General features: G+C 49.1%; 1 protein-coding gene across 1 annotated transcript in view; it reads right to left on the reverse strand.

The window, feature by feature from the left end:
• Positions 1 to 7,240: 7,240 nt before the first annotated feature.
• The window catches only part of LOC103265696 (PDZ and LIM domain protein 1), a 37,637-nt gene continuing 19,855 nt past the window's right edge, over positions 7,241 to 25,022 (reverse strand). The window contains exons 4-6 of the mRNA XM_008063344.1: positions 21,644 to 21,795; positions 8,167 to 8,284; positions 7,241 to 7,800 (exon numbers count right to left, since the gene is read on the reverse strand). Of these exons, the coding sequence (XP_008061535.1) occupies positions 7,614 to 7,800; positions 8,167 to 8,284; positions 21,644 to 21,795 (457 nt within the window). The 3' untranslated portion in view covers positions 7,241 to 7,613. The remainder of the gene's footprint in view (positions 7,801 to 8,166; positions 8,285 to 21,643; positions 21,796 to 25,022) is intronic.

Below are 25,022 nucleotides of genomic sequence, written 5' to 3' on the forward strand. Positions count from 1 at the left end.
GCGGAAGGATCGCCGGAGCCCAGCAGGTCAAGGCTGCGGTGGCCGGGAACATGCCACTGCCCTCCAGCCTGGGCGACAGAGTGAGACTCCAACTCAAAAATAAAATAAAATAAAATAACCTCTGCAGATGACCAAGTACCCCCATTCGGTGAGGGGAAAACAAAAACAAAAACAAAAAAAACTTCACAGATAAAGGATCCAAATGCCTTCTTTATTGCCTGCCTATAAAAAAGAACCAGCTGGGGCAACCCCCTCAGCTCCCCTCCAGCTGTGGAAGCTTTTCTGTCCTCTCAATAAATACTGCTTTCTCACCAAACAACAACAACGAAAGAAAACTAGCTGGAAGAATTTATTTTTATTTTTTTATTTTTTTTAGTTGGAGTCTCACTCTGTCGCCCAGACTGGAGTGCAGTGGCCGCTCCCGACCACCACAGCCTCCACCCACTGGTCTCCAGCGATCCTTCCGCCTCAGCCTTCCAAGTAGCTGGAACTACAGGCATGCGCTACCATGCCCGGCTAATTTTTGATTTATTGTAGAGATGAGGTCTCATCAAGTTGCCCATGCGGGTCTGGATCTTGCTCTGTTGACCAAGCTAGAGTGCAGTGGAAGGGTCATAGCTCACTGCAGCCTTGAATTCCTGGACTCAAAGGGATCCCCCACCTCAGCCTTCCAAAGAGCTGGGATTACAAGCCTGAACCACTGCCTAGCCAGGAAGAATTTTAATTAGTTGTGTTTTCATAATTAAGAATTTTGAGGACCACAAAGAAGAAATGGTATGCTCCCCTTTGCAGTTAAATTGATTATGTGGGACGCCTATGGACTATACCTCATAGCTGACCTTGGAATAACTGACTACATTGTAAAGGAACAAAAAGGGGTCTGAAGAGAGTCAGACTTCAGGAGAAAATTGAAACCATCAATAAAATATGTCACCGGATAAGAAAGAGAAAGGGAAAAGGGTAGGAGGTCAACCATAACCCAACCACTATCACAAACCCACTGGATCCTCTCCATCTAACCACAGGCATTCTTTCAGAGCAGAAACCACAATTTGACTCATGTGTTTGTTCACGTCACCGCCATAATTCTCATTTGCAATGGGTCTTGGTTCCTCACCTATATCATGGCCTATCAGCAGGGTTTGTGATGCTCACGAAACAACACAATGGATGAGAATGCGTTTTGTAATCTCTAAAGTGCCTGTCAAAGTAAAGGAGCATCAGACCAGATATACTTTCTAGATGCTTCTCTTTCCTCTAGAGCCGGCCTCATGGGGGCAGTGCAGGAAAGCAAGTGAGGGGATCCCACCCTCAACTCATGCCCAGGGACTGGGGACTTCAGGTCACACCTCCCAAACCGTTTTTCTGGCCATTCTAAGCTGCAAGCACAGGACAGTGGGACAGGCAAAGCTGAGAGGTCTCCTACTCCAGAGCCCCATCACCCAGGGGAGGAGCTCTTTGTGGTCCGGTCCGGGAAAGAGGCAGGAGGACGGCAGGTGGAGTAATCTCAAAATCCGGTAACTTCTCACATTCTCTCCATTTCTCACTTGGAGCAGGGTAATAACCGCCCCCCCGGTCCTTTCTACTCCTGTCCCATATGGTAGGTTTTGTACATGGAATACAGATTGACCATTTTAATGAGTACATCAGCTCATGTTGTCCCTGTGGAAAATGCTCCAAAAAACACTATATCTCAGAAAAAGTCCAAAGTTTTTGCCATGGCTATCACAGGTTGTTTCCAGGAAGCAAACTCTGACCTGGAGACTAGAATGTAGATTTATTAAGGAATGCTCTTGGTACCACGACCTGCGGGAGGGAAAGAGAGGGAAGGAGAGAAAAGGAAAGAAAGACACAGAATAGAATCAGACAAAGAGAGAAGTTGGGCTACCAGAGATGCAGCCTCGAAGAAAACCTCAGCCGAGCCCAGTCGTCCAGAGCTGGGGCAGGGAGATTGCCCTTTGTATGTCTCCCTCCCTGGGCACTGGGCCACACCAGGGAGGGACCACGAGGCAACCTGAAGACAGCTGACAGATGGCCTCTGCCTGCAGCTCTCCCAGCAACTCAGAGATAAGTCCTTTCATGCTGAAGGGGTGTCCCAGGGAGGAATCCACGTGGCAACTTCGGTGGGATTCTTCATATAATTTCAGACTTTTAGAATCTCTGCCTGTGGGGTTGTCTGCCAAGGAGTATTCCTTCACTGCTCCGGCCTTTGAGCTATCAAGCCATTGGTGTGGTTCATTATCCTTCCTAATTACTGCCTTAAATAATTATATTGTGAATGTTTGCTTGCTTGAGTGCGTGTGTGTGACCTTCTGGCAATAATAGCAACTGAGTCACTGCAGAAACTGTAGGGCGAAAGTTAGAATAATTAGAATTATTATAACAATTAAAATAATTAACAGAACGATTCACATTAACATATACCATCCTAACAGGGGTTATTGACCTTGATCATCAGAGGACTTAAGGGATGCTGCTGGCAGATGATGGGTGTAGGGAGGAATACTTTTTTTTTTTTTGCGTCTCACTCTGTCACCCAGGCTGGAGTGTAGTGGCACGGTCCCAGCCACTGCAGCCTCCACCTGCTAGACTCAGGTGATCCTTTCGCCTCAGCCTTCCAAACAGCTGGAACTACAGGCATGCGCCTTTTACCTAATGAGTCTGACAGAATTTAGGTCATGATAGGCAGTTGTGTCACCTGATGTCCCATGCTCAGGGACTCTGTCTCAATCCAGAGTACAGAAGCATGTCATGAGTATTTTTTGAAAAGCATAAAATTCTTGACTGCGGATGACATAGCCTTGCTCTAGAACCCAAGAGACTTGTCATTTGCTTCTCCTGCTGGTGTCCCATCTGAAAACTCTGATATCACAAGGTGTCCTTTGTCACATGAGTATGACCCAAGCAGCAGAGCCACTTGCATCACAGCCTGGACCTACCACTGGGCACTTGTCACCGCTGGGCCACATCAAAGTTAGCAGCCTTGAAGGTAAGCAGAAACCCAAGATGCTTTTTTTTAAGATGGGGTAGGGTGTGTCGTCCCATATGGTAGCCACTCCCACATGTGCCTACTGAGTACTTAAAATCTGGATGTGGCCAGGCACAGTGGCTCACGTCTGTAATCCCAGCACTTTGGGAGGCAGAGACGAGAGGACTGCCTGAGCCCAGGGCTTCGAGACCAGCTTGGGCAAGTTGGCGAGACTCCATCTCCACAATAAATCAAAAAAAAATTAGCCGGGCTAGGTGGCACGCGCCTGTGGTTCCAGGTACTTGGAAGGCTGAGGTGGAAGGAACACCTGAGTCCAGCAGCCCTGTAGGTCCAGGCTGCCATAACCACAGGCATGCCACTGCACTCCAGCCTGGGCAACAGAGTGAGACTCCAATTCTAAATAAGTAAATAAATACTTTTTAAAAAGAAATCTGGATGTAGCATATGTTTAAATGCTAATACTTGGGAATTATGGTATTACATAACATGTATTCTTATGTATCTGTTTTTTTCACATTGCTACTAGAATATTTTAAATTACATGCACGGCTTGCATAGGGACAGCGAAGAAGCACTCAGTCATTCACAGCCTCATTCACCGAATCTCTGTGGACAATCTCTCTGCCTCTTGCAAGGCGATCAGCTAGGTGTTGGGGAGACAAAGCTGAAAAAGACAGAGGGCCAGCTTTCACGGAGGCTTCGTTTTTTTTGGGAGACAAGTGATGGGGGCCTTGTGTGATGCTTGCCAGGGAGGAGTCCCTGGGGTGTGGGAGCACAGGAGGGCGGCATCCGGGCTGAGCTGGATAGTCGGAGAAGCCTGTCCTGAGGAGGGAGGTGAATTAATCTCGAATGACATTAGAACTTTATTAAACGTCAACTAAATCAAGTCGTGGAAGAAAAGATTCCAAATCAGAAAGGATGTCTTGATCAAAGTCTTCACGACTCGGGCTGAGTTATTCTTCTCTAGGGAACTGTCTTGAAAGCTTAGTAATCAAAGAAGGTTACAGCTCAGATTGAAGAGATTCTAATATGTTTCTTCCATTGTTTTCATCTTAAAATAAGCATGAGGGCAACCCCCTCAGGTCACCTCCCACTGTAGGAGCTTTTCTGTCCTCTCAATAAATCCTGCTTTAATAAATAAATAAAATAAGCATGAAAGAGAAAAAAACAATCAGATAAACACAAAGTATTTCAAGGTATGAAGTACAAAAAATAGGCTAAATCATCGATTGCTCTTGGCAGGAAATATTTTTAAAAACCAAACACTGAGAAAAAGAGGAGTTCTTAGCCATGTAACACAACTTGCACTTAGGGATTGTAATGTGGACATTCTGTTTCATGCCTCAGAAATAACTTAGGCGTAGTGGCTGTGTTTAATAGTAATAGGGATCATCTGAAGTTCTTGGTATGTGGCCTTCACTGGAGGCAAAACATCTGCATGAAAGACCCACTTTTTTTTTTTTTTTTTTTTGAGTTGGAGTCTCACTCTGTCGTCCAGACTGGAGTGCAGTGACATGCTCCTGGCCACCACAGCCTTGACCTGCTGGTCTCAGGCGATCCTTCCACCTCAGCCTTCCAAGTAGCTGGAACCACAGGCGCACGCTACCACGCCGGCTAATTTTTTGATTTATTGTAGAGATGAGGTCTCACCAAGCTGCCCGGGCGGGTCTCGAACCCGCGGGCTCAGGCAATCCACTCACCTCAGCCTCCCAAGGCGCGGGATTACAGGCTGAGCCACCGAGCCCGGCGAAAGACCCACTCTTAATTAGTAATACTGACAAGATAAATGATGGACACATTACCTGAGGAGATTGGAGAAAATTCTAAAAATCTATTACCCATCTGTCACTTTTCAGTCAATAATCCAAACCAGTTATTAATGAATACATTAAATAAATAATAAAATCGTGCAAATAAGTCAGACTTGCCCTGATTCAGAGTTTCCATTTTATGCTGACTCCTCAGAATTGCAAAGTTTAAGCCACCTTGCCTTTTATAAGCACAGAAAAAGATGGAGTTTAAAGTTAGAACTAGGCCGGGCACAGTGGTTCATGCTTGTCATTCCAGCACTTTGGGAGGCCAAGGTGAGAGGATTGCCTGAGCCCAGGGGTTCGAGACCAGCCTGGGCAACTTGACCTTGTCTCTACAAAAAACAAAAATAAATTAGCCAGGCATGGTGGCACTCACCTGTGGAGGCACCACAGGTGCCTCCTGGAAGGCTGAGGCAGAAGGATCACCTGAGCCCAGCAGGTGGAGGCTGCGGTAGCTGTGAGCGTACCACTGCACTCTTGTCGCCTGGGCGACAGCATGAGACGCTGACTCAAAAGACAAACCAATAAAGTTAGAACTAATTGACTGCAAAATAATCAAGAGCCTTAACATGAAGTGATTTTCTGCTTGAAAGAGTTCAAAAAAGACTCTGAATCAGGGCAAGTCTGACTTATTTACACGATTTTATTATTTATTTACTTAATGTATTCATTAATAACTGGTTTGGATTATTGACTGAAAAGTGACAGATGGGTAATAGATTTTTAGAATTTTCTCCAATCTCCTCAGGTAATGTGTCCATCATTTATCTTGTCAGTATTACTAATCCAGGTTTTTTAGCAGTAGAGCTGCTTATGTGCAGAAGCCGTTCATGGTGCGTCTGGTTTCAGAGTCTGTGGTATATTATCCTGGCACTGCTGCCCACTAAAATCCTTACTCTCCAGAATAAGCACTAAGTTAGACCCTTATCAATAAAGGTCATACTGAATGTCGTGACGGTATTGTAATTTTTAAAAATCATGAATGAACATCATGTACGATTACCCACGGTGGCAAACATGGTTCAACAACAGCCTCAGATGTTTTCTCTTTTTTTTTTTTGAGTTGGAGTCTCACTCTGTCGCCCAGACTAGAGTGCAGTGGCCACTCCCGGCCACCGCAGCCTCGACCTGCTGGGCTCCGGCGATCCTTCTGCCTCTGCCTTCCGAGTAGCCGGAACTACAGGCACGCGCTACCACACCCGGCAGATTTTTTTATTTATTGTAGAGATGAGGTCTCGCTGTCCAGGCGGGTCTCGAATCCACAAGCTCAGGCAATCTACTCACCTCAGCCTCCCAAAGGCACGGGATTACAGGCTGAGCCACCGAGCCCGGCTAGCCTCAGATCTTAAATCATGACTTTTTTTTGAGTTGGGGTCTCACTCCATCACCCAGGTTGGAATGCAGTGGCATGCTCAGGGCCACCCCAGTGTCAACTTGCTTAACTCTGGTGATCCTTCTGCCTCAGCCTTCTAAGTAGCCAGAACTATAGGCATGTGCTACCATGCCCAGTTAATTTTTGATTTATTGTAGAGACGAGGTCCCACTGAGTTGCCCGAGCTGGTCTTGAACCCACGGGCTCAGGCAATCTACTCGCCTCAGCCTCCCAAAGTGCTGGGATGACAGGCTGAGCCACCGATCCCAGCCCAGCCATGACTTCTTAACTACTAGGGTCCCCGGTCTCTTCTGTGAAGAGAACACACTGGTTATCTCCCCGCTGTCTGCTACTGCTGGCCATTTTCCTGAGCTCTCTGCCCTTCAAAAAGGTGATCAGTTGTGATGGCAGCAGCCAGTCTGGAGACTTATTGAGGAATATTTTATGGCCAACTTCTAAAGTGCCGTATCTGTTACTTAGGAGGCATTCATTTCCAGGTATAAAGAAAACATTATGGCCAGGCTCAGTGGCTCAGCCTGTAATCCCAGCACTTTGGGAGGCTGAGGCAAGTGGATTGCCTGAGCCCGTGGGCTCGAGACCAGTCTGGGCAATTTGGTGAGACCTCATCTCTACAATAAATAAAAAACATTAGCTGGGTGCGGCAGCAAGCACCTGTAGTTCCGGCTACTTGGAAGGCTTGAGATGCAAGGATTGCCGGAGCCCAGCAGGTCGACTCTGGTGTGGCCATGAGTGTGCCACTGCACTCCAGCCTGGGCAACAGAGTGAGACTCCAACTCAAAAAAAAAAAAAAAAGGAAAGAAAACATCATTTCATTAAAACAGAATTAAGTATGTTAACATCAGAGGAAGATGATTTGGAGCAAGCTTCAAAGAAATATAAACACAGGACCTGTTCAGATGCCGGTGTTCTCACACCCGGAGAGAAAAGCCTGCAAATCTCAGAGACATGAATAACCCCAAACAAGAGAAGACTCAGAAGTCACATCAGGCTTGAGGTAGGAAACAGGACACACGGCCATATGAAAACAGACATCACACTGCTTTGGAGCCTATATATTTATTGAGTAAAAACAGAATCAATGTCAGAAATGTTAAATTTGATTTGGTTCATATTTGGCTAATGTCCATTTGCAGCAGACAAAAACTGGGAGGAAGCAATACATGCTGCTGGCAAGGGGACACAGAACAAAACAGTCTCCTGGTAGAAGACTGTCTCCTGGTAGAAGAAGACTTCATGGTAGAAGTGGGCATCACACAGCCAGTGTGAGTCAGTTAACCAAGGTAGGGGGCTCAATGTTTAATAAGCAGGGGTGAAACCAAGGTAAGCATGGAACTCTCAAGGGAGAAGAGAACCAGAACATCTAGAGAACAAGCTGATGAAAGGTTGGCAGGAGAACGGCGGTTGGGAAAGACCGGCTGGCTCACTTGGGGAACACGGTGACCACGTCGTAGCCCTCGGGTGGTGTGACTCGCTCCCGGGCGTGCTTTTCACAGTAGATTTGATCCTCCACAAAGAAGTGGCCCTTCTGTTTCAGGTTGGTGCCACAGTCGGTGCACACGTAACACTCGGGGTGGCGGTGACGGTCCCGGAGCTTCACAAACACACCCCTGCAGGAGAAGAGTGTCATCAGTGACAGACATCAGGACTCTGTACTGTCCTTCCTCAGCTGGACCTGGGGCTCCTCCCCAGGGGCCCATCAAAGCGCAGAGCTGGGCCCCCCAACTGGCCTCCCGTCCTAAGGGACTTCTCATCCCTGGGGTCCAGAGACGTTCTTCTGGAAGCCCCGCCCACTTCCACAGGAAACCTGCCCCAGCTGGCACTGCTACACAGGCCCCACCTGGCCTCTCTGCCCATTTTCCAGGCAGGATGTGTTTTCCTTCACACCCAAGATGTGCACCACTGAGCTCTCTCCGCATTTTCATGGTTTACCTGACCGGCAGGGCCTGCAAGGACTGAGGGAGGCAAATACTCACACAATACCGGTGCCACATTTATCGCACAGGGGCAATTTCTGAGCGTTTCCAATCGACGCAGCCACTTTGGTGACAGGAGCTTTAACGCTTCGGAATCCTGAGGGCTTGTTGGGATCCCCTGAAATGAAGATAACGTTTGCATTGGCCGAGAAAGTATCATTTAAGCTCTTTCACAGTCGTGTGTGTGTGTGTGTGTGTGTGTGTGTGTGTGTTTTCAAACAAGGTCATGGACACTAGAATCAAACAGACTCTGCTGTGTGATGTTGGACAAGATATCAGTGTTTGCGAGTCATTAATCAGAATGCAATATAATTTGTGTTTTTTGAGGGCTAACCGTGTGCCAGGTATACTACAAGGACTTTCTGTGTATAATTTTTTTCATTTCTCTACAGTAGTGAAAGGAAAAATAACCTTTTTTTATAGAAAAAGAAATGACGAGAAGAGGTTAAGAATTAAAAATGCCTTGAAGATATAATAGCTAAGCAAATAAAAATACTATCTGACTGGGCACAGTGGCTCATGCCTATAATCCCAGCACTTTGAGATGCCGAGGTGAGAGGATTGCCTGAACTCACAGGTTCAAGATCAGCCTGGGCAACTTGGTGAGACCTCATGTCCACAATAAATCAAAAAATTAGCCGGGCATGGTGGTGAGAGCCTATAGTTCCAGCTACTTGGAAGATTGAGATGGAAGGATCACCTGAGCCCAGCAGGTTGAGGCTACCATAGCTGTGACCAGTATGCCACTGCACTCCAGCCTGGGCGACAGTGTGAGACTCCAACTCAAAAGAAATACACATTACCTGATCATCAAAAGACAGTGTATTCAGATGCAGAAAGAAACCCACATCACAGTAAAAACAAAATCATTACAGTGCAGCATATGACAGGAAGCAGATGAAGGTCACTTCCTACAGAGCAGAGGAAGAAATCTTTCTGCTGTCAGCTTGGTGCACACAAAATAAGCTCCTGGTGGCTGGGTGCTGCACTGCCCATGGCCCAGCATATCCCATCTTTTTTTTTTTTTGAGTTGGAGTCTCATTCCGTTGCCCAGGCTGGAGTGCAGTAGCATGCTCACGGCCACCCCAGCGTCGACCTGCTGGGCTCAGGCAATCCTTCCGCCTCAGCCTTCCAAGTAGCCGGTGAAAGGTGGTACCCACAGAAATCTAGAAGAAACTTAGCTTATTCTTAGTTTAGTCTTTTTGCCTCAGCATAACCATTAGAAAGTGTTCATTCTACTGCAGGACAAGCAACAGCCTATCCCATCCACGCCCCCCCCAGGCAAATCTCCATCAGATGCAAGACCAGGACGGCCCAAGCTTTCAATTCATGGTTTAGGATAATAATCTCTAGTAAACTTTTAGGTTCCTTGTCAAGGCTGAAGATCAAAGATCCCCCTTTTTCTGGCCAAAGTCATAAAAGTGATAAAATGACCACCTTTGGTCAAGGAACTTGTGAATTGCAAATGTCTAACAAGTCTCTTGCAGGAACGACCCCCCACGTGACACAAATAAACCCCACCATGGCAGTAATCACGCGACTAACCCACCCATCTGCCTGCTGTCCACCACCTGACATCAATGCCTGCGTTTGCCTGCCTCTTTGTGATGACGTGGAGCAGACCACCACCCGATCACCTTAATGATCTCCCCCCATCAAGGGGAATGGTTAAAAGGACTCAACCGCAAGCAACCGGGGGCCATTGCCTTGCTAAAGACTGGTGTGGCCATGTGCTCTTTGAGCTATGGCTGTTGCCATGCTTCCTGGCTTTGGCCCCCTCCCTTACCTTGGGGAGGTGAATCTGCTCTCCCCCTTCTCCTTCTCTCTCTAATTTGCTTTTACATAAACTTTTCTTTCTTTGCCTCTTTGTGTGTTGCAATTCTTTGCATTACTTGGATCTCTAGGTTACTGGTGCTACACCTCCCCTCACCCCTCCAGCATGCCACCCTCACCCTATCCGGACCCTAACAGCTGGAACTACAGGCACGCGCTACCATGCCTGGCTAATTTTTTATTTATTGTAGAGACGAGGTCTCGCCAAGTTGCCTGGGCTGGTCTTGAACCCGCGGGCTCAGGCCATCCACTCGCCTCAGCCTCCCAAAGTGCTGGGATGACAGGCTGAGCCACCCAGCCCGGTCTTGCATCACATCTTAGGTAACAAAGCCCTGCATCATGGCAACGACTCATGCTGGCGAGCTGTCCGTGTGGCGATTGCTACGCCACCTTCCCCAACATTGTGCTGCGCTGTTGGGCTTGTCAAGCGATGGCTCTGTGTCTCTCTCCCTGGACTGCGGCAGCGCCTAGAGCCCAGAACCTTGTTTCATTTGCATTTCAATACCCCACAGAGCCTAGCCCAGGGCCTACCAAATCACAAATCTCCATAAGCACACGAAAATGAACGAGCAGATGCTACGGCAAATGCATGATGGTCTCTACATCAGTCCAACGTGCTTTGGCCCCAGAAGCTGGAGAAGCCACTGCCCCGAGGGGCATTCTGAACAGGCATCTGTGAGCATCCCAGGCCCCAGGAGAGATTCTGTAAAATTCACAGGCTAGGCTCTCCCGCAGATGGGCTGAGTAAGCATCCTTCGGTGCAGGAGATTCCATTCTACACCCCTGGTTAAACTCACTTCTTTTTTTGTTTTTTTTTTTTAGTTCGGAGTCTCACTCTGTTGCCCAGACTGGAGTGCAGTGGCCGCTCCCGGCCACCGCAGCCTCGACCTGCTGGGCTCCGGCGATCCTTCTGTCTCAGTCTTCCAAGTAGCCAGAATTACAGGCATGCGCTACCACACCCGGCTAATTTTTTGATTTATTGTAGAGATGAGGTCTCGCTGCCCAGGCGGGTCTCGAACCCACGGGCTCAGGCAATCCACTCACCTCAGCCTCCCAAAGTGCTGGGATTACAGGCTGAGCCACTGAGCCCGGCTTAAACTCACTTCTTTAGACTGAAGCAGCTGTTCTCGAAACTTTCTTGTGCATCGAAATCATACCAGAGGGCTTGTCAACTGCAGGTTGCTGGGCCTCATCCCCGGAGTTTTGGATTCAGAGGGCCCAGGATGGGGCCTGAGAATCTACCTCTCCAACAAGCTCCCAGAAGCTGCAGGAACAGAAGTCCCTGGGCCAAGAACCACTGGACAAGAGCAAACAAGTGACTTTCTGTGTCAGGAGAGGAGGTAAAGAGAGGGTCATCCCATGACTACAGTCATGTGGGCTGATAGCTGGGAGTCCTGGCCCTCTTGTCCTTTAGAAGACAAGTCCCTATTTGCTGACCGGTGCTTCTCAACCAAAAATGGAGACACGCGTGCAGGTAATGGCATTTAAGAAATGCTGAGGTGTTTTGTTTGTTTGTTTTAAGAAATGGGGTCTTGTTATGTTGACGAGGCTGGTCTCAAACTCCTGGACGTAAGTGACCTTCCCACCTCAGCCTCCCAAGTAGTTGGGATACAGGCAGGAGCCACCATGCCCAACCACACTTGGCATTTAGAATGCCTCTGGCTGGCATAGTTTACTGTGTATTTTGCCCACCCTTATCCCTACCCACCCTTGCCATGTTTCCTGCTTGTCAGGGGTTCTCTACGGGGGGTGATTTTGACTCCCCGACAGCCGTTTGGGTTGCCACACTGGAGGGGAGTGCTACTAGCAACAAGTGGGGTAGAGGCCAGGGATGCCGCCTAACATCCCAAATGCACTGGGCAGTCCCACAACAAGGACTCCTACGGCCTAAAATGTCAACAGCACCAAGCTGAGAAGTCCTGCTCTCAGAGGGGTAGACGCCCCCATCCACAGACTTGGCCCAAAGGAATGTGAGCAGATGCGAGTCTTGTCCGGGCAAAAGCACCAGGTGCACTTGGAAGGCTTGACCCTGTCCCCTGGAGCTCCTGCCCTCTGCCATGAAGACAGCTAACACCCAGAGAGCACCTCTTCCATCACTGTGCTTCTGGAATGAGAAGACTTGTCCGGGCTCAGTGGTTCAGCCTGTAATCCCAGTACTTTGGGAGGCCGCGGCGAGTGGGTTGCCTGAGCCCGCGGGTTTGAGACCCGCCTGGGCAACTTGGCGAGACCTCGTCTCTACAATAAATCAAAAATCAACTGGACATGGTAGCGCATGCCTGTAGTTCCAGCTACGTGGAAGGCTGAGGTGGAAGGATCCCCAGAGTCCAGCAGGTCGAGGCTGCGGTGGCCAGGAGCGTGCCACCGCACTCAACAGCCCTTTCGTGGTGTTCAGGGCACAGCCTCCCAGGCCTCCCCACTCAGAGCTGGGACCCTCCTGCACTGGGAAACTGATGCACACACGTGTCCACCTGGAAACACATGACAAGGGATAGAAATCAGGAGGCTCCCCTGTGTTAAGTCATGAGCTCTACAGACCGAACTGGGGAGGACTCGTTCTGTCCCCAAAGCAGGTACACTGGGGAAGCCACCTGGTACTTCTGTTACACCCAAGTCCACTGATCTGTCTACTTGTCTGTTTCTGGCCCATCTCTTTCCACAACGATGGCTTACAGCAAGGACACTTACAACAACATGATGGGAAAACAAAACCAAAAAAAAAAAAAAAGGGTAGGGAACCAGGCCTAAGAAAAACAGGAGTAAAAAATCAAAACTGGGTAAGAGCCTTCTTGTCCTTTCCAACTTCCTCCCTTCCTTTCGTAGACGTCCACAGCCCCAAACTTGACCATCAGAGTTTTTCTGCACTAATTTTGATTTTTTTAAATGCTGCATTTGGCCAGGTAAGGTGGCTCAGCCTGTCATCCCAGCACTTTGGGTGGCCACAGCGAGTGGATTGCCTGAGCCTGCGGGTTTGAGACCCACCCGGGGAACTTGGTGAGACCTTGTCTCTACAATAAATCAAAAAATTAGCCGGGTATGGTGGCCCACACCTGTAGTTCCAGCTACTTGGAAGGCTGAGGCGGAAGGATCGCCAGAGCCCTGCAGGTCGAGGCTGGGGTGGCTGTGAGCGTGCCACTGCACTCCAGTCTGGGCGACGGAGTGAGACTCCAACTCAGAAAAAAAAATGCTACATTAAAACATCATTTTTGTCTTGAATATTGTGTTTTCTAGAGTTTCCTTTAATTTGCACCCAAGGCAATGCTTTCTTACCTCACCCTAATCCTGGCCCTGCCTACAGGGACCTCAGAGGGGCACGGGTGGGCAACTTCTCCAAGCATTGTGCCTCAAACAGCACAAGCAGGCGATCCTCATTATCCGGCTGATGGTGCTGGAGCCACCTTGGCTGGCTGCCCCATGAGAGAGGGAAATGGCAGTATCTCTGGATACCTGGACAGCCTGGAAAGGCTCTGACTGTGCTGAGAGAACCAGCTTTACGAGGTCGGCAGCTCTCATGGGATGGGCTGTCTCGTCCACATAACACCATCCATCAGCAGAAACTCCAGCAAGACGGAAGAGAGGCGCAAGAGGGAAGATTGAGAGAAGGCCAGGAGGGACATGGGATCCTCGCTTGATAGGAGACTCCCTCTTCTTTTGGGATTGCAGAGACGTGAACTGGATACAGGTGGGCACGGCTGAGACAGGCAGCTGCCTGCTGGATGCCACAGGCTGCAGCCTTTCAATCCTGCAGCACCACCTGCTGGCTCAAGGAATTTTTTCTCTCATTTATCAAGCCAACTCTCAATTCAAAGAAATCACTTTCTTTCTTCTCAACTAAATATTCGCTTCCGACTGGGTGCAGCGACTCACGCCTGTCATCCCAGCACTTGGGGAGGCGGGGACGAGAGGAGGGCCTGAGTTCAAGGTTCAAAACCAGCCTGTGCAACATGGTGAGACCTCATCTCTATGATAAAAAACTGGCTGGGCATGGTGGCACATGCCAGTGGTTCCAGCTACTTGGAAGGATGAGGTGGAAGGATCATGCCTGAACCCAGCAGGTGGAGGCTATGGTGGCCATGAGCATGCCACTGCACACCAGCCTGGGCTAGAGTGAGACTCTGACTCCAAAAAAAAAAAAAAAAATATATATATATATATATATATATATATATATATAGCTTCCTTTGAACTCGGGACAGCTAGAAAAAGTTCCAAATTTCTCTTCTTCCAGTAAGCCCTTCGTCTCAAATATTTCTGGGAAATAAAAGTGCAAATGAGTTCAACAAAACACAGTCGTTCTTCTATCTACTTCACCGCTCAACAACATTCTGTGGCTCCCTACTGCCTTAGAATCATGCTTATAATTCTTTTTTTTTTTTGGTAGAGATGAGGTCTCGCTATGTTACCCAGGCTGCTGTCAACTCCCGGGTTCAAGCAATCTCCCGCCTCAGCCTCCCAAATTGCTGGGCTTGTTGACATGAGTTACTACACCTAGCCAGGATCATGCTCACGATTCTTATAGCACCAGGTGGTCCTCCATGATATGACACCAAACCATCTGGGATCTTCCTGGATCCCAGGCACCATCCACAATGAGCCTCAACACTTGCTGGGCAAGTCTCCAGCTTTCTCATCTCAGAGCCTCAGAATGTGTTTTTTCTCAGTCTCTGACATCTCCTTCCAGACCCACACTCACTAAAAGTCTTTTTCTAGAGGCAGATGAATGCATAAACAAAATGTGGTATATGCAGTGGAATGGTATTCGGTCTTAAAACAGAAGGAAATTCTGACACATGCTACAGTATGGATGAACTTTCTTTTTCTGAGTCGGAGTCTCACTCCATCGCCCATGCTGGAGTACAGTGGCATGCTCACGGCCACCCCAGGGTTGACCTGCTGGGTTCCGGCGATCCTTCCGCCTCAGTCTTCCAAGTAGTGGAAACTACAGGCATGCGCTACTACGCCCGGCTAATTTATTTTTATTTTTATTTTATTGTAGAGACGAAGTCTCCCCAAGTTGTCCGGGCTGGTCTCGAACCCACGGGCTCAGTCAATCCACCCACCTCGGCCTCCCAAACTGCTGGGATGACAAGCTGAGCCACCGAGCCCAGTCAACATGGATGAATTTTGAGGATATCTTGCTAAGTGGTATAAGTCAGTCAGAAAAGGCCACATACTATCTGATTCCACTCATAGAAGAGTTTAGGGCTGTCAAATTCAAAAAGGTAAAAAGGTGGCTGCCGGGGACTGGGAAAAGTGGGGACTGGGAAGGTATTATTTGATGGGAAGAAAATTCCAGTTTTACAAGCAGACAGAGTCCTGTGGATGGATAATGGGGATGGTAGCGCAATGACAAGAATGTACTTAATGCCACCTAACTATATACTTAAAAGTCTTAATTTTATTTTATGTGTATTTCGCCACCACCATTTTTTTTTTTTTTTGAGTTGGAGTCTCACTCATCGCCCAGGCTGGAGTGCAGTGGCCCACTCACAGCCACTGCAGCCTCGACCTGCTGGGCTCAGGTGATCCTTCCACTTACAAGTAGCTGGAAATATAGGCATGTGCCACCACGCCCGGCTAATTTTTTGATTTATTTTAGAGATGAGGTCTCGCCAAGTTGCCCACCCTGGTCTCAAACCTGTGGGCTCAGGCAATCCTCTCACCTCGGCCTCCCCAAGTGCTGGGATTATAGGCGTGAGCCACCGTGCCCAGCCACCACCACCATTTTTAAATGAAGGCTTCTTCCTCTTGCAAATTTTGAAATTTGATCCAGAGCAAGACGAAGTGTTAGGAATCCAGGATCCTTGCTCCAAACTTCATCTAAAATGAGATGACCTGGCCCGGTGCAGTGGCTCAAGCCTGTAACCCCAGCACTTTGGGAGGCCGCGATGAGAGGATTGCCTGAGCCCGAGGGTTCAAGCTCGACAACTTTGGCGAGACCTCCTCTCTACAATAAAATTAAAAATAGCTGGGCATGGTAGTGGGCATCTGTAGTTCTGGCTGCTTGGAAGGCTGAGGCGGAAGGATCACCGGAGCCCAGCAGGTCGATACTGAGGTGGTTATGAGCGTGCCACTGCACTCCAGCCTGGATGATGGAGTGAGACTCCAACTCAAAAAAATAAAATAAATAAGATGAGATGACCTGCGTTAAGTCTTCCGAGGTTTGTCACCAGGCCCTGCAGTAGTCAATTCAGGGGCCTCACTGACAGTGCACATTGCAGACTCAGCATCCCTTAACCTTTAAATGGTCCCAGGAGAGCTTGGTTATTTTATTAGCCTCACTGGACCTGTGCAAATGCTAGGCCTCCGAGATACCAGCAACTTGCTCAAGGTCTCACAGCAGGTCAGAGACAGATCCTGAACCAGAGGCCTTTCCAAATGACAGAAATCTTCATCGAGTGCTTCGAGGGCAGTAGCCCTAAGCTTCGACTGTGTCATCTCATTAAAACAGGCATTTGGGTTTCTTTCCTTCCTGGAGTGCCTTCTTACATGGGAGGCATGTTTGGATTGGAATCTATCCTGTTGCATTCAGCAAAAATTTAATGCAAGTACACACAGGAAGAAGTACAGGAGAGCTGGGCTCGGTGGCTCAGTCTGTAATCCCAGCACTTTGGGAGGCTGAGGCAAGTGGATTGCCTGAGCCTGCGGGTTCAAGACCCACCTAGGCAAGTTGGCGAGACTTCGTCTCTACAATAAACCAAAAATTAGCTGGGCGTGGTAGCGCATGCCTGTAGTTCTGGCTACTTGGAAGGCTGAGGCTGAAGGATCGCTGGAGCGCAGCAGGTCGAGGCTGCAGGGGCCAGGAGCGTGCCACTGCACTCCAGTTTGGGTGACAGTGAGACTCCAACTCAAAAAAAAAAAACGAAATACAGGAGAGGCCAAGCATGGTGGTGCGCGTCCCATACTGCCAACACTTTGGGAAGTCGAGGCGACAGGATTGCTTGAGCCCAGGAGTTCAAGACCTGGGCAACATAGCAAGACTTCATCTCTACAAAAAAATTTAAAAATTATTCAGGTGAGGCTGTGCATGCCTGTAGCCCCAGCTACTCGGGAGGCTGAGGCAGGGGGATCGCCTGGGCCCTGGAGGTCGAGGATATAGTGAGCGGTGACTGTGCCACTGCACTCCAGCCTGGGCAACAAAGTGAGACCTCGACTCAAAATAAAAAGAGAGAGAGAGAGATACAGGAGAAACTAGCAGATCTGTTATCTCCCTCTTTCTTTTTAGGAAAACGCTGATTATCTTTGGGGCAAGAAGGCATCCAGCCTAAAGGATAAAAAATTATAATCACCAGGCTCTCGTGCAACTAGGAGTGGCCACGTGACTAAATTTGGGTCAATAAAATGCAAGTGGATAGCAATGTGGGAGTTCTGAGTGGGTAAAAACAGGCTCATCTGAAAGGGAGACTTCCCAGTTAGCCCTGTCTCCCTTCTTCCTCCCTGCGGCCTGAACATGAGTGAGATGGCTGGAGCACCAGCTGCCAACCAGGACCACGAGGCAACCTTGAAGGTAGAGGCCATGGGTTTGGCTGATGGAGTACAGGATGGAAGGAGGAGTCCAGATTGTGACGGCATGAAGTTGCCAACACCATGCTCGAGGCCTTCTCTGTGAGCCCAGCTGAGGTCTGCAGCCTCTGCCCATGTCCTCGTTGGGGTTGGGATGAGCTGACTTTGCCTCTGACCAAAGGGTTTCACACCTACTTACTTGGGCTGGTCCCCAAGTCAGTCCGGGTCAACACTGGAACTTAATACAAAGGACGGCTCGTTACTTCCCAGCTGCTCAAGTACTCAAAGCAAAGGGAGAAAGTGCTGGTAGAATACTATTCTTTTATTCAGGCCAGGTGCTGTGGCTCACGCCTATAATCTCAGTACTTGGGGAGGCTAAGGGGGGAGGATCGCTGGAAACCAGCCTGGGCAACACAGAAAGATCGTGTCTCTGAAAAAAAATTTGGCCCGGGCTCAGTGGCTCAGCCTATCATCCCAGCAATTTGGGAGGCTGAGGCGAGTGGATTGCCTGAGCCCACGGGTTCGAGACCAGCCCAGGCAACTTAGTGAGAGCCTGTCTCTACAATAAATCAAAAATTAGCCAGGCATGGTAGCACACACCTGTAGTTCCGGCTACTTGGGAGGCTGAGGCAGAAGGATAGCCAGAGACCAGTAGAGGTTGATACCAGGGTGGCGGTGAGTGTGCCATGGCACTCCAGCCTGGGCAACAGAGTGAGACTCCAATTCAAAAAATTAAAAATAAATTAAAAATAAAAAAAATTATACATATGTTTAAATTAGCCAGGTGTGGTGGCAGGCACCTATATACTTGGGAGGCCGAGGTGAGAGGATTGCTCAAGCCCAGAAGTTTGAGGCTACTGTGAGCTATGATCGCACCACTGCACTCTAGCTTGGGTGACAGAGCAAGACTCTGTCTCAAAAGGAAAAAAAAAAGAAGCACTTTTTCTTCCTAACTTCCTATGGCTGTAAATGGCCACTCTCTCTAAAGAACCCGCAAATGCGGAGGAAGCCCGGGGGTCAAGTGTGCTCGGTAGGACACTTTCCGCTCAGGAATGGCTTCCCAGAACAGAGTCTTCAGCTGAGGTTGCTGAGAAGGGAGGGAGCTCTTCCAGAGGTCCCCCTGGTTCCTCAGTTCCTCTGTAGCCTGGCTCAGACTCACCATGTGTCCCTCTCAGGAGCACAAACTCTTTGTAAGTGGGCATATTGGGGGAGGGAAGATAACGGTAGAGCGTGACTCCAGGGACTTGCCCCGCGCCTTAAATAAAGGGACACAGACAGAGTGTGGAAGGCTGAGCTTCAAGGGGACCAGGAACAGTGCAAAACCCAGCTCTCCAGGAAAGGCTGATCGTGAGAATCCTAAGAGGTGCTGATGGGAGACCTCCTGGGAGTCAGGGAGCCGGAGGCCAGTATTCCACAGGTCACCCTTGTGAGATGGAGAAGGGAAAAAAAACAGCATCTTTCTGCAACACAACCACCTGGCACAATTTCTCACAACATACCGTTTTATTCTGTTGGGTTTTTTTTGAGTTGGAGTCTCACTCCGTCACCCAGGCAGGAATGCAGTGGCATATTCAAGGCCACCGCAGCCTCAACCTGCTGGGCGCCGGCGATCCTTCTGCCTCAGCCTTCCAAGTAACTGGAACTACAGGTGCGCACTACCACGCCCAGCTAATTTTTTATTTATTGTAGAGACGAGGTCTTGCCAAGTTTCCCGGGCTGGTCTCGAACCTGCAGGCTCAGGCAATCCACTCACCTCGGCCTCCCAAATTGCTGGGATGACAGGCTGAGCCACCGAGCCCGGCCAACATACCGTTTTTATTAAAAGAGATACGGGCCGGGTGCAGTGGCTCACGCCTGTCATTCCAGCACTTTGGGAGACCGAGGCGAGAGGATTGCCTGAGCCCAAGCGTTCGAGACCAGCCTGGGCAACTTGGCGAGATCTCGTCAAATAAATAAAAAAAAATTAGCCGGGCATGGTGACACACACCTATAGTCCAGATACTTGGAAGGCTGAGATAGAAGGATCACCTGAGCCCAGCAGGTCGAGGGTGCAGTGGCCATGAGTGTGCCGCTGCTCTCTAGCCAGGGCAACAAAGTGAGACGCTGATTAAAAAAAAAAAAAGATATCTTTACTGCTAACTGCAGAAATATGATCATAATACATATATATGAGGGGATCCCCAAAAAACTCAGAATGTATTTATAAAAAATTGCATATTTATCCTTGCATGTTTAGACTTCAGTCACCTTCAAAGCACTCTCCATTTGATGTAGCATATTTATCAAGATGCGTTTTCCATTGCTGCTTAAAACCATTTTGGACCCGTCCGTTTTGATGCCTTTTAGGTTGCTGTCCTATTTTGTCTCACCTCTTCCATATCAGCAAAACATTTTCCTTTGAGGATTTTTTCATCCGGGGAAACAAAAAAGAAAGTCACCCAGGGCGAGATCTGGTGAACAGGGAGGGTGGGACCCAGGCGTCATGCCGGTTTTGGCCGAAAACTGCTGAACACTCAACGCAGTGTGGACAGGTGTGCTTGTAAATCGCCCATCAAGAAATGGGCAAAGAATCTTCAAGAAAAAATTCCCTGAAGCCGAACGCAGCCTCTCACAACAACGCCAGCTGGTCCACCGATGCCAATGGGTTCCTAGAACACTTACCTCGTGGGGCAAGCCTGGACTACAAGGGTCCCACCCTCCGAAAGATAATTGCTGGCTTTTGGGGGTCCCGCCTCGTTGTACATAATTTCTACCATGAGAAGAATTATCTCTTGAGAAGGGGTGGCCCTGGGTGCCTCTGGCATCAGAGCTCATATCACCCCATGAACGAGAGAGTTTCTTCATCAGGCTTCAAGCATCATCATGATTAAGAAGCACCAACTTGGTCAAGATGATGGGTGTTTTGCACAATTTATGACACCTGATCGTCACGACAATCTTGGAGTGCACAGATGAGAAAACAGGCCTGGAAAGGTTCAGAGACTTGCCTAAGGTCACACAGTATGAATGTGGCCACACGAGCTCTCAGGACTCAAGAGGCCACATGCCCTGGAGGAGAAGCAAACATACGGCCCCAAGGAAAGCCAGCACCTGGCTTCCCTGGATGCCAACCCATCCTCATTCCGTTTGCCATCATCACCCACAGCCTCCACCCCCTCCTACTCCTCAGCCATCACCAGAGCGTGGTTTGTAGGCTCAAACCGAACCACCAACAAGGGACAGACCCACAGAATCCCACAGCAGTCAAGCTCACTCCAACCTCGGCAACCTTATGCACACGTGACAGGACACAGCCAGGCACAGAGCTCATGCCTATAATCCCAGCACTTTTGTTGGGAGGCTGAGGCAGGAGCATTACTTGAGCCCAGGCGTTCCAGAACAGTCAGGGCAATATAGCAAGGCCTTGTCCTTACAATAAATAAATAAAATAAAATAAACAAACAAATAAATAAAATTAACATCTGTTACCCCAGCTATTAGGGAGGCTGAGGCAGAAGGATCATCTGAGCCTAGGAGGTTGAGCCTGCAGTGAGATATGATATGCCACTGCACTACAGCCTGAATAACAGAGGGAGATCCCAACTCAAAAAATAAAAAATAAAAAAAAGACTCGGGCAGGAGGTGTGGTCAGGAGGGCATACCCTCTTCCCCAATTTCTCACTCTCTCACCATTTTAAAACAGGTTCCAGATTTCAAAGCCCCTGTCTTTTTCTTTTTCTTTTTTTTTTTTTTTTTTTTAGTTGGAGTTTCACTCTGTCACCCAGGCTGGAGTGCAGTGGCCCGCTCACAGCCACTGCAGAACCTGCTGGGCTCAGGCAATCTTTCCCCTCAGCCTTCCAAGTAGCTGAAACTACAGGCGCGCGCCACCACGCCCGACTAATTTTATGATTTACTATAGAGATGAGGTCTCACCAAGTTGTCCAGGCTGGTCTCAAACACATGGGCTCAGGCAATCCTCTCACCTCGGCCTCCCAAAGGGCCGGGAATATAGGCATGAGCCACCGCGCCTGGCCAGCCCCCGCCTTTCAAAGCAATGCTGTACCGTTTCCACCTCTTCGAGCTGCATTCACCTGAGCTTCAGAAATGACTGACGGGCACACCAGACCCTGAACAAGAGCCTCTGACCGCAGGTGAGGCTGGTTACCTTTTTCCTCCGACTCCAGGATTTCCTGCAGAACGAGGAAGGACGTGGACTGTTTCGGGGGCTCGTTCAACTCCTGTTTCTCCTGCAGCATCTTGTAAACTTCAGATTCTTTGTCGATGACGAGGCCGCTTGGAGGCTGAGCATGGTCTAAGCTGTAAAGAATGTTTGGAAATGCATGAGGACACGTCAGAAGTCAGAAAAAACCTCGCTGGGCGCCTCCTCCAGGCAAAAAGACCCCCGATTCAAGGAGGGCCAGACATCATCCCAGTGAGCAAAGGCTTCTCAGCAGCAAACCTTCTCCCAGCACACCGTCAGTTTCAGTAATTCAGTTTCTTTCTGGCCTACTCCTGTAAAATGGGATTGCTTTATTTCTTTTTCTTTTTCTTATTTATTTTTAGTCAGAGTCTCACTCTGTCACCCAGGCTGGAGTGCAGTGGCACACTCATAGCCACCACAGCCTCGGCCTGCCGGGCTCAATCAATCCTTCTGCCTCAGCCTTCCAAGGAACTGGAACCACAGGCACGCACCACCACACTCAGCTGATTTTTAATTTATTGTAGAGACAAGATCTCACCATGCTGCCCAGGCTGGTTCCCAAATCCTGGGCTCAGGCAATCCTCTCGCCTCTGCCTCCCAAAGTGTTGGGATTACAAGCATGAGCCACCACGCCTGGTCTTCTTCATTTCCTTTCTTTTTTTTTGGAGTTAGTCTCACTCTTGTCGCCCAGGCCGGAGGAGTGCAGTGGCATGCTCATGGCCCCCACACCACAGCCTTGACCTGCAGGGTTTAGGCGATCCTTCCACCTCAGCCTTCCACGGAGCTGGAACTACAGACGCACGCCGTCACACCCGGCTAGTTTTTGGGATTTATTGTAGAGACAAGGTCTCACAAGTCGCTCAGGCTGGTCTCAAACCCCTAGGCTCAAGCAATTCTCTCACCTTGGCCTCCCAAAGTGCTGGGATTACAGGCTGAGCAACCGCGCCCAGCCTCTTTAGTTCTTTTTAAATTACACAAACAACATTATGTCAAAAATAAAAGTTTGAAGAGGGAAAATGTCAACCACAACCCGGCTACTACAAACTCAGCTGGGTTCCCTCTGTGCAGACCACATGCACTACTTTCATGAGTAGAAATCCCAGTGCCCCTCCATTCCTAATTACCTCAAAGTGCTTTCCCCACCTCCATAAACTCTGTCGCCCCGGCTGTTCTCAAACTCTTGGCCTCAAGCGATCCTCCCGCCTCAGCCTCCCAAAGTGCCAGGATCATAGGCGCACACCACCACACCCAACCCAGAGTAATATTTTAAACATGTGAATCAGACTGTTTTGTGCTGCAGCTCAGTGTATTCTCACCTGACATAGAACCACACGCTGGAACTTTAAATAGCAAAACGCAAGTTCAGTCAAATGCAACTCCTTTGGAGTAAACGTTTATTACCAAAAAAGACAAAGGCCCTGAAAGATGTGGCCCAGCTTCCCTCTCCAGACACATGCCCTGGCACCCCTGGCTCAGTCCACCCTAGTCAGACCAGTCTTCTCACCGTGCCTGGCACACACCACCCTCCGCTTTGCCCTTCCTCCTCCCTCGGCCTGGAACACTCCTCCAGGGGTCTTCATGGCTCCCACGCATCACCAGGTCTCTGCTCACATGCACCCCTCAAAGGTCTTCCTGACCCCAACTTAAAGCAGCCCATCCTATCCCCACCACTCTCTACCCTGCCATCTGCTCAATCACATAGTCTACATGCCTGGGTTTATTCTGTATTACTTGTCTCGCCTAGAAAGTAAGCCCCATGAGGACAGGACTTGGCCTGTCTTCTTCCCCATCCTATTCCCAGGCCCGGCTTAGGGCTTGGCACAGGGTCAGAGCCCAGCAGGCACCAGGTAAGTGAATGAACATCGCCCCATGAATCCTGCCTGCTTGCTGCACTCTCCCTGCTCCTGTGGGCTCAGGGACGTCCTTGGGGGCAGCCCAGTCTCCTGGCCCCAGATCACCTCCTTCCTCTCAGCCTTGGGTGCTGGGAAGAGGGACTATGTGTCCAGTGGAGCCAAGGAACAGGGATCAGATGAATGTTTGGTGACGCAATTTATCATGCAGATGGACAGGCTTGTGTGTGAACAAGCTGCACTTTCTGGATAACAAGGTTACATGCTTGGCTAGGCGTGCTCATGCCTGAAATCCCAGCACTTTGGGTGGTGGAGGTGAGAAGATTGCCTGAGCCCAGGGGTTCGAGACCAGTGCGTGGTGGCACATGCCTGTGGTTTCAACTAAGAAGGATCGCCTGAGCCCAGCAGGTGGGGGCTGTAGTGGCCGTGAGCATCACTGCACTCCAGCCTGAGCAACAGAGTGAGACTCCGACTCAAAAAAAAATAAAATAAAATGGGGCTACATGCTCTCCAGTCTTAAGGGTGCAGGCAGTGGCAGAAATGGCTTCCCCCAGGAAATCTAACCCAGTCGCTCTTTAGGGCTGGAGCCTCTTTTCCTGGTGCAAATGAAGCATACCAGTTACCCTTACTCATTTCCACCGGCCTATCCTGTACTTAATTCGCTCACATTCTGTTTAATTAGTTCCCATCCACCTTAAAAAGAAAGCCAGGGCGTATGTTTTCCCTACGTATTTCTCTCCAAGTTACCTCTTCCTCTTCCTTTCTCCCTTCCCCTCTTTCTTCCTCTCTCTTCACTGAGCCAACCACTGGGGCAGCCTGCTGGGACACATCCTGAACTCAGGTCCCCAGCTGGAGGAGAGTCAAAAGGAAGGTTGCGGGCACTTCCCTTGACTCCAGGCATGTTCTTCTCTGCTGCCAGAGTTAAGACTCATCATCAGTGGGTTACAAGGGGGGAGAAAGCAGCTGTCCCTGCCTGTCCTGCTCACGCCACCTGATCTCGGCCTTTGGCCCTCTCTCCCTCCACCTCTGGGGACTGTGGGAGCCTCCCTAAGGCCAGCCATCAGACCACCTGGGAGAGTTATTTTAACCAAAGATCTTCCCCTGGTTCACTTTTCCAGTCCTTTCTTTCAGTGATAGGTCTGATTCTGTGATTCTTGAGCTTGGAACTTGCCCATAAAAAGTGTATTACATTATTTTTAATTTGTCTTTTTTTTTCTATAACATTTAGAACTATTTTAAAACCAAGATCAGACCATGGAATGTTCTTGGGAAGGATTTTTGTCTTCTTTGACTTATGTTATGTCTGGAAGCCTTCAAGGGAACTCCAAAAATGACAATGCCCAAACCACAAGGCCATCACATATTTTTCCAGCAAATGGCCTTGTAAAGTATTTTCATAATGAAAACATTTACTATTTTTGTGTCCAATAACGATAATTTTTTTATGCCAGTAGATAACGTATAAAGCGCTTTCAATATCCATCACCTTACTT

Source organism: Carlito syrichta, unplaced genomic scaffold (assembly GCF_000164805.1).
Source record: "Carlito syrichta isolate Samal-C Ts95f unplaced genomic scaffold, Tarsius_syrichta-2.0.1 Scaffold306763, whole genome shotgun sequence".
In the NCBI taxonomy this organism is placed as follows: Eukaryota; Metazoa; Chordata; class Mammalia; order Primates; family Tarsiidae; genus Carlito; species Carlito syrichta.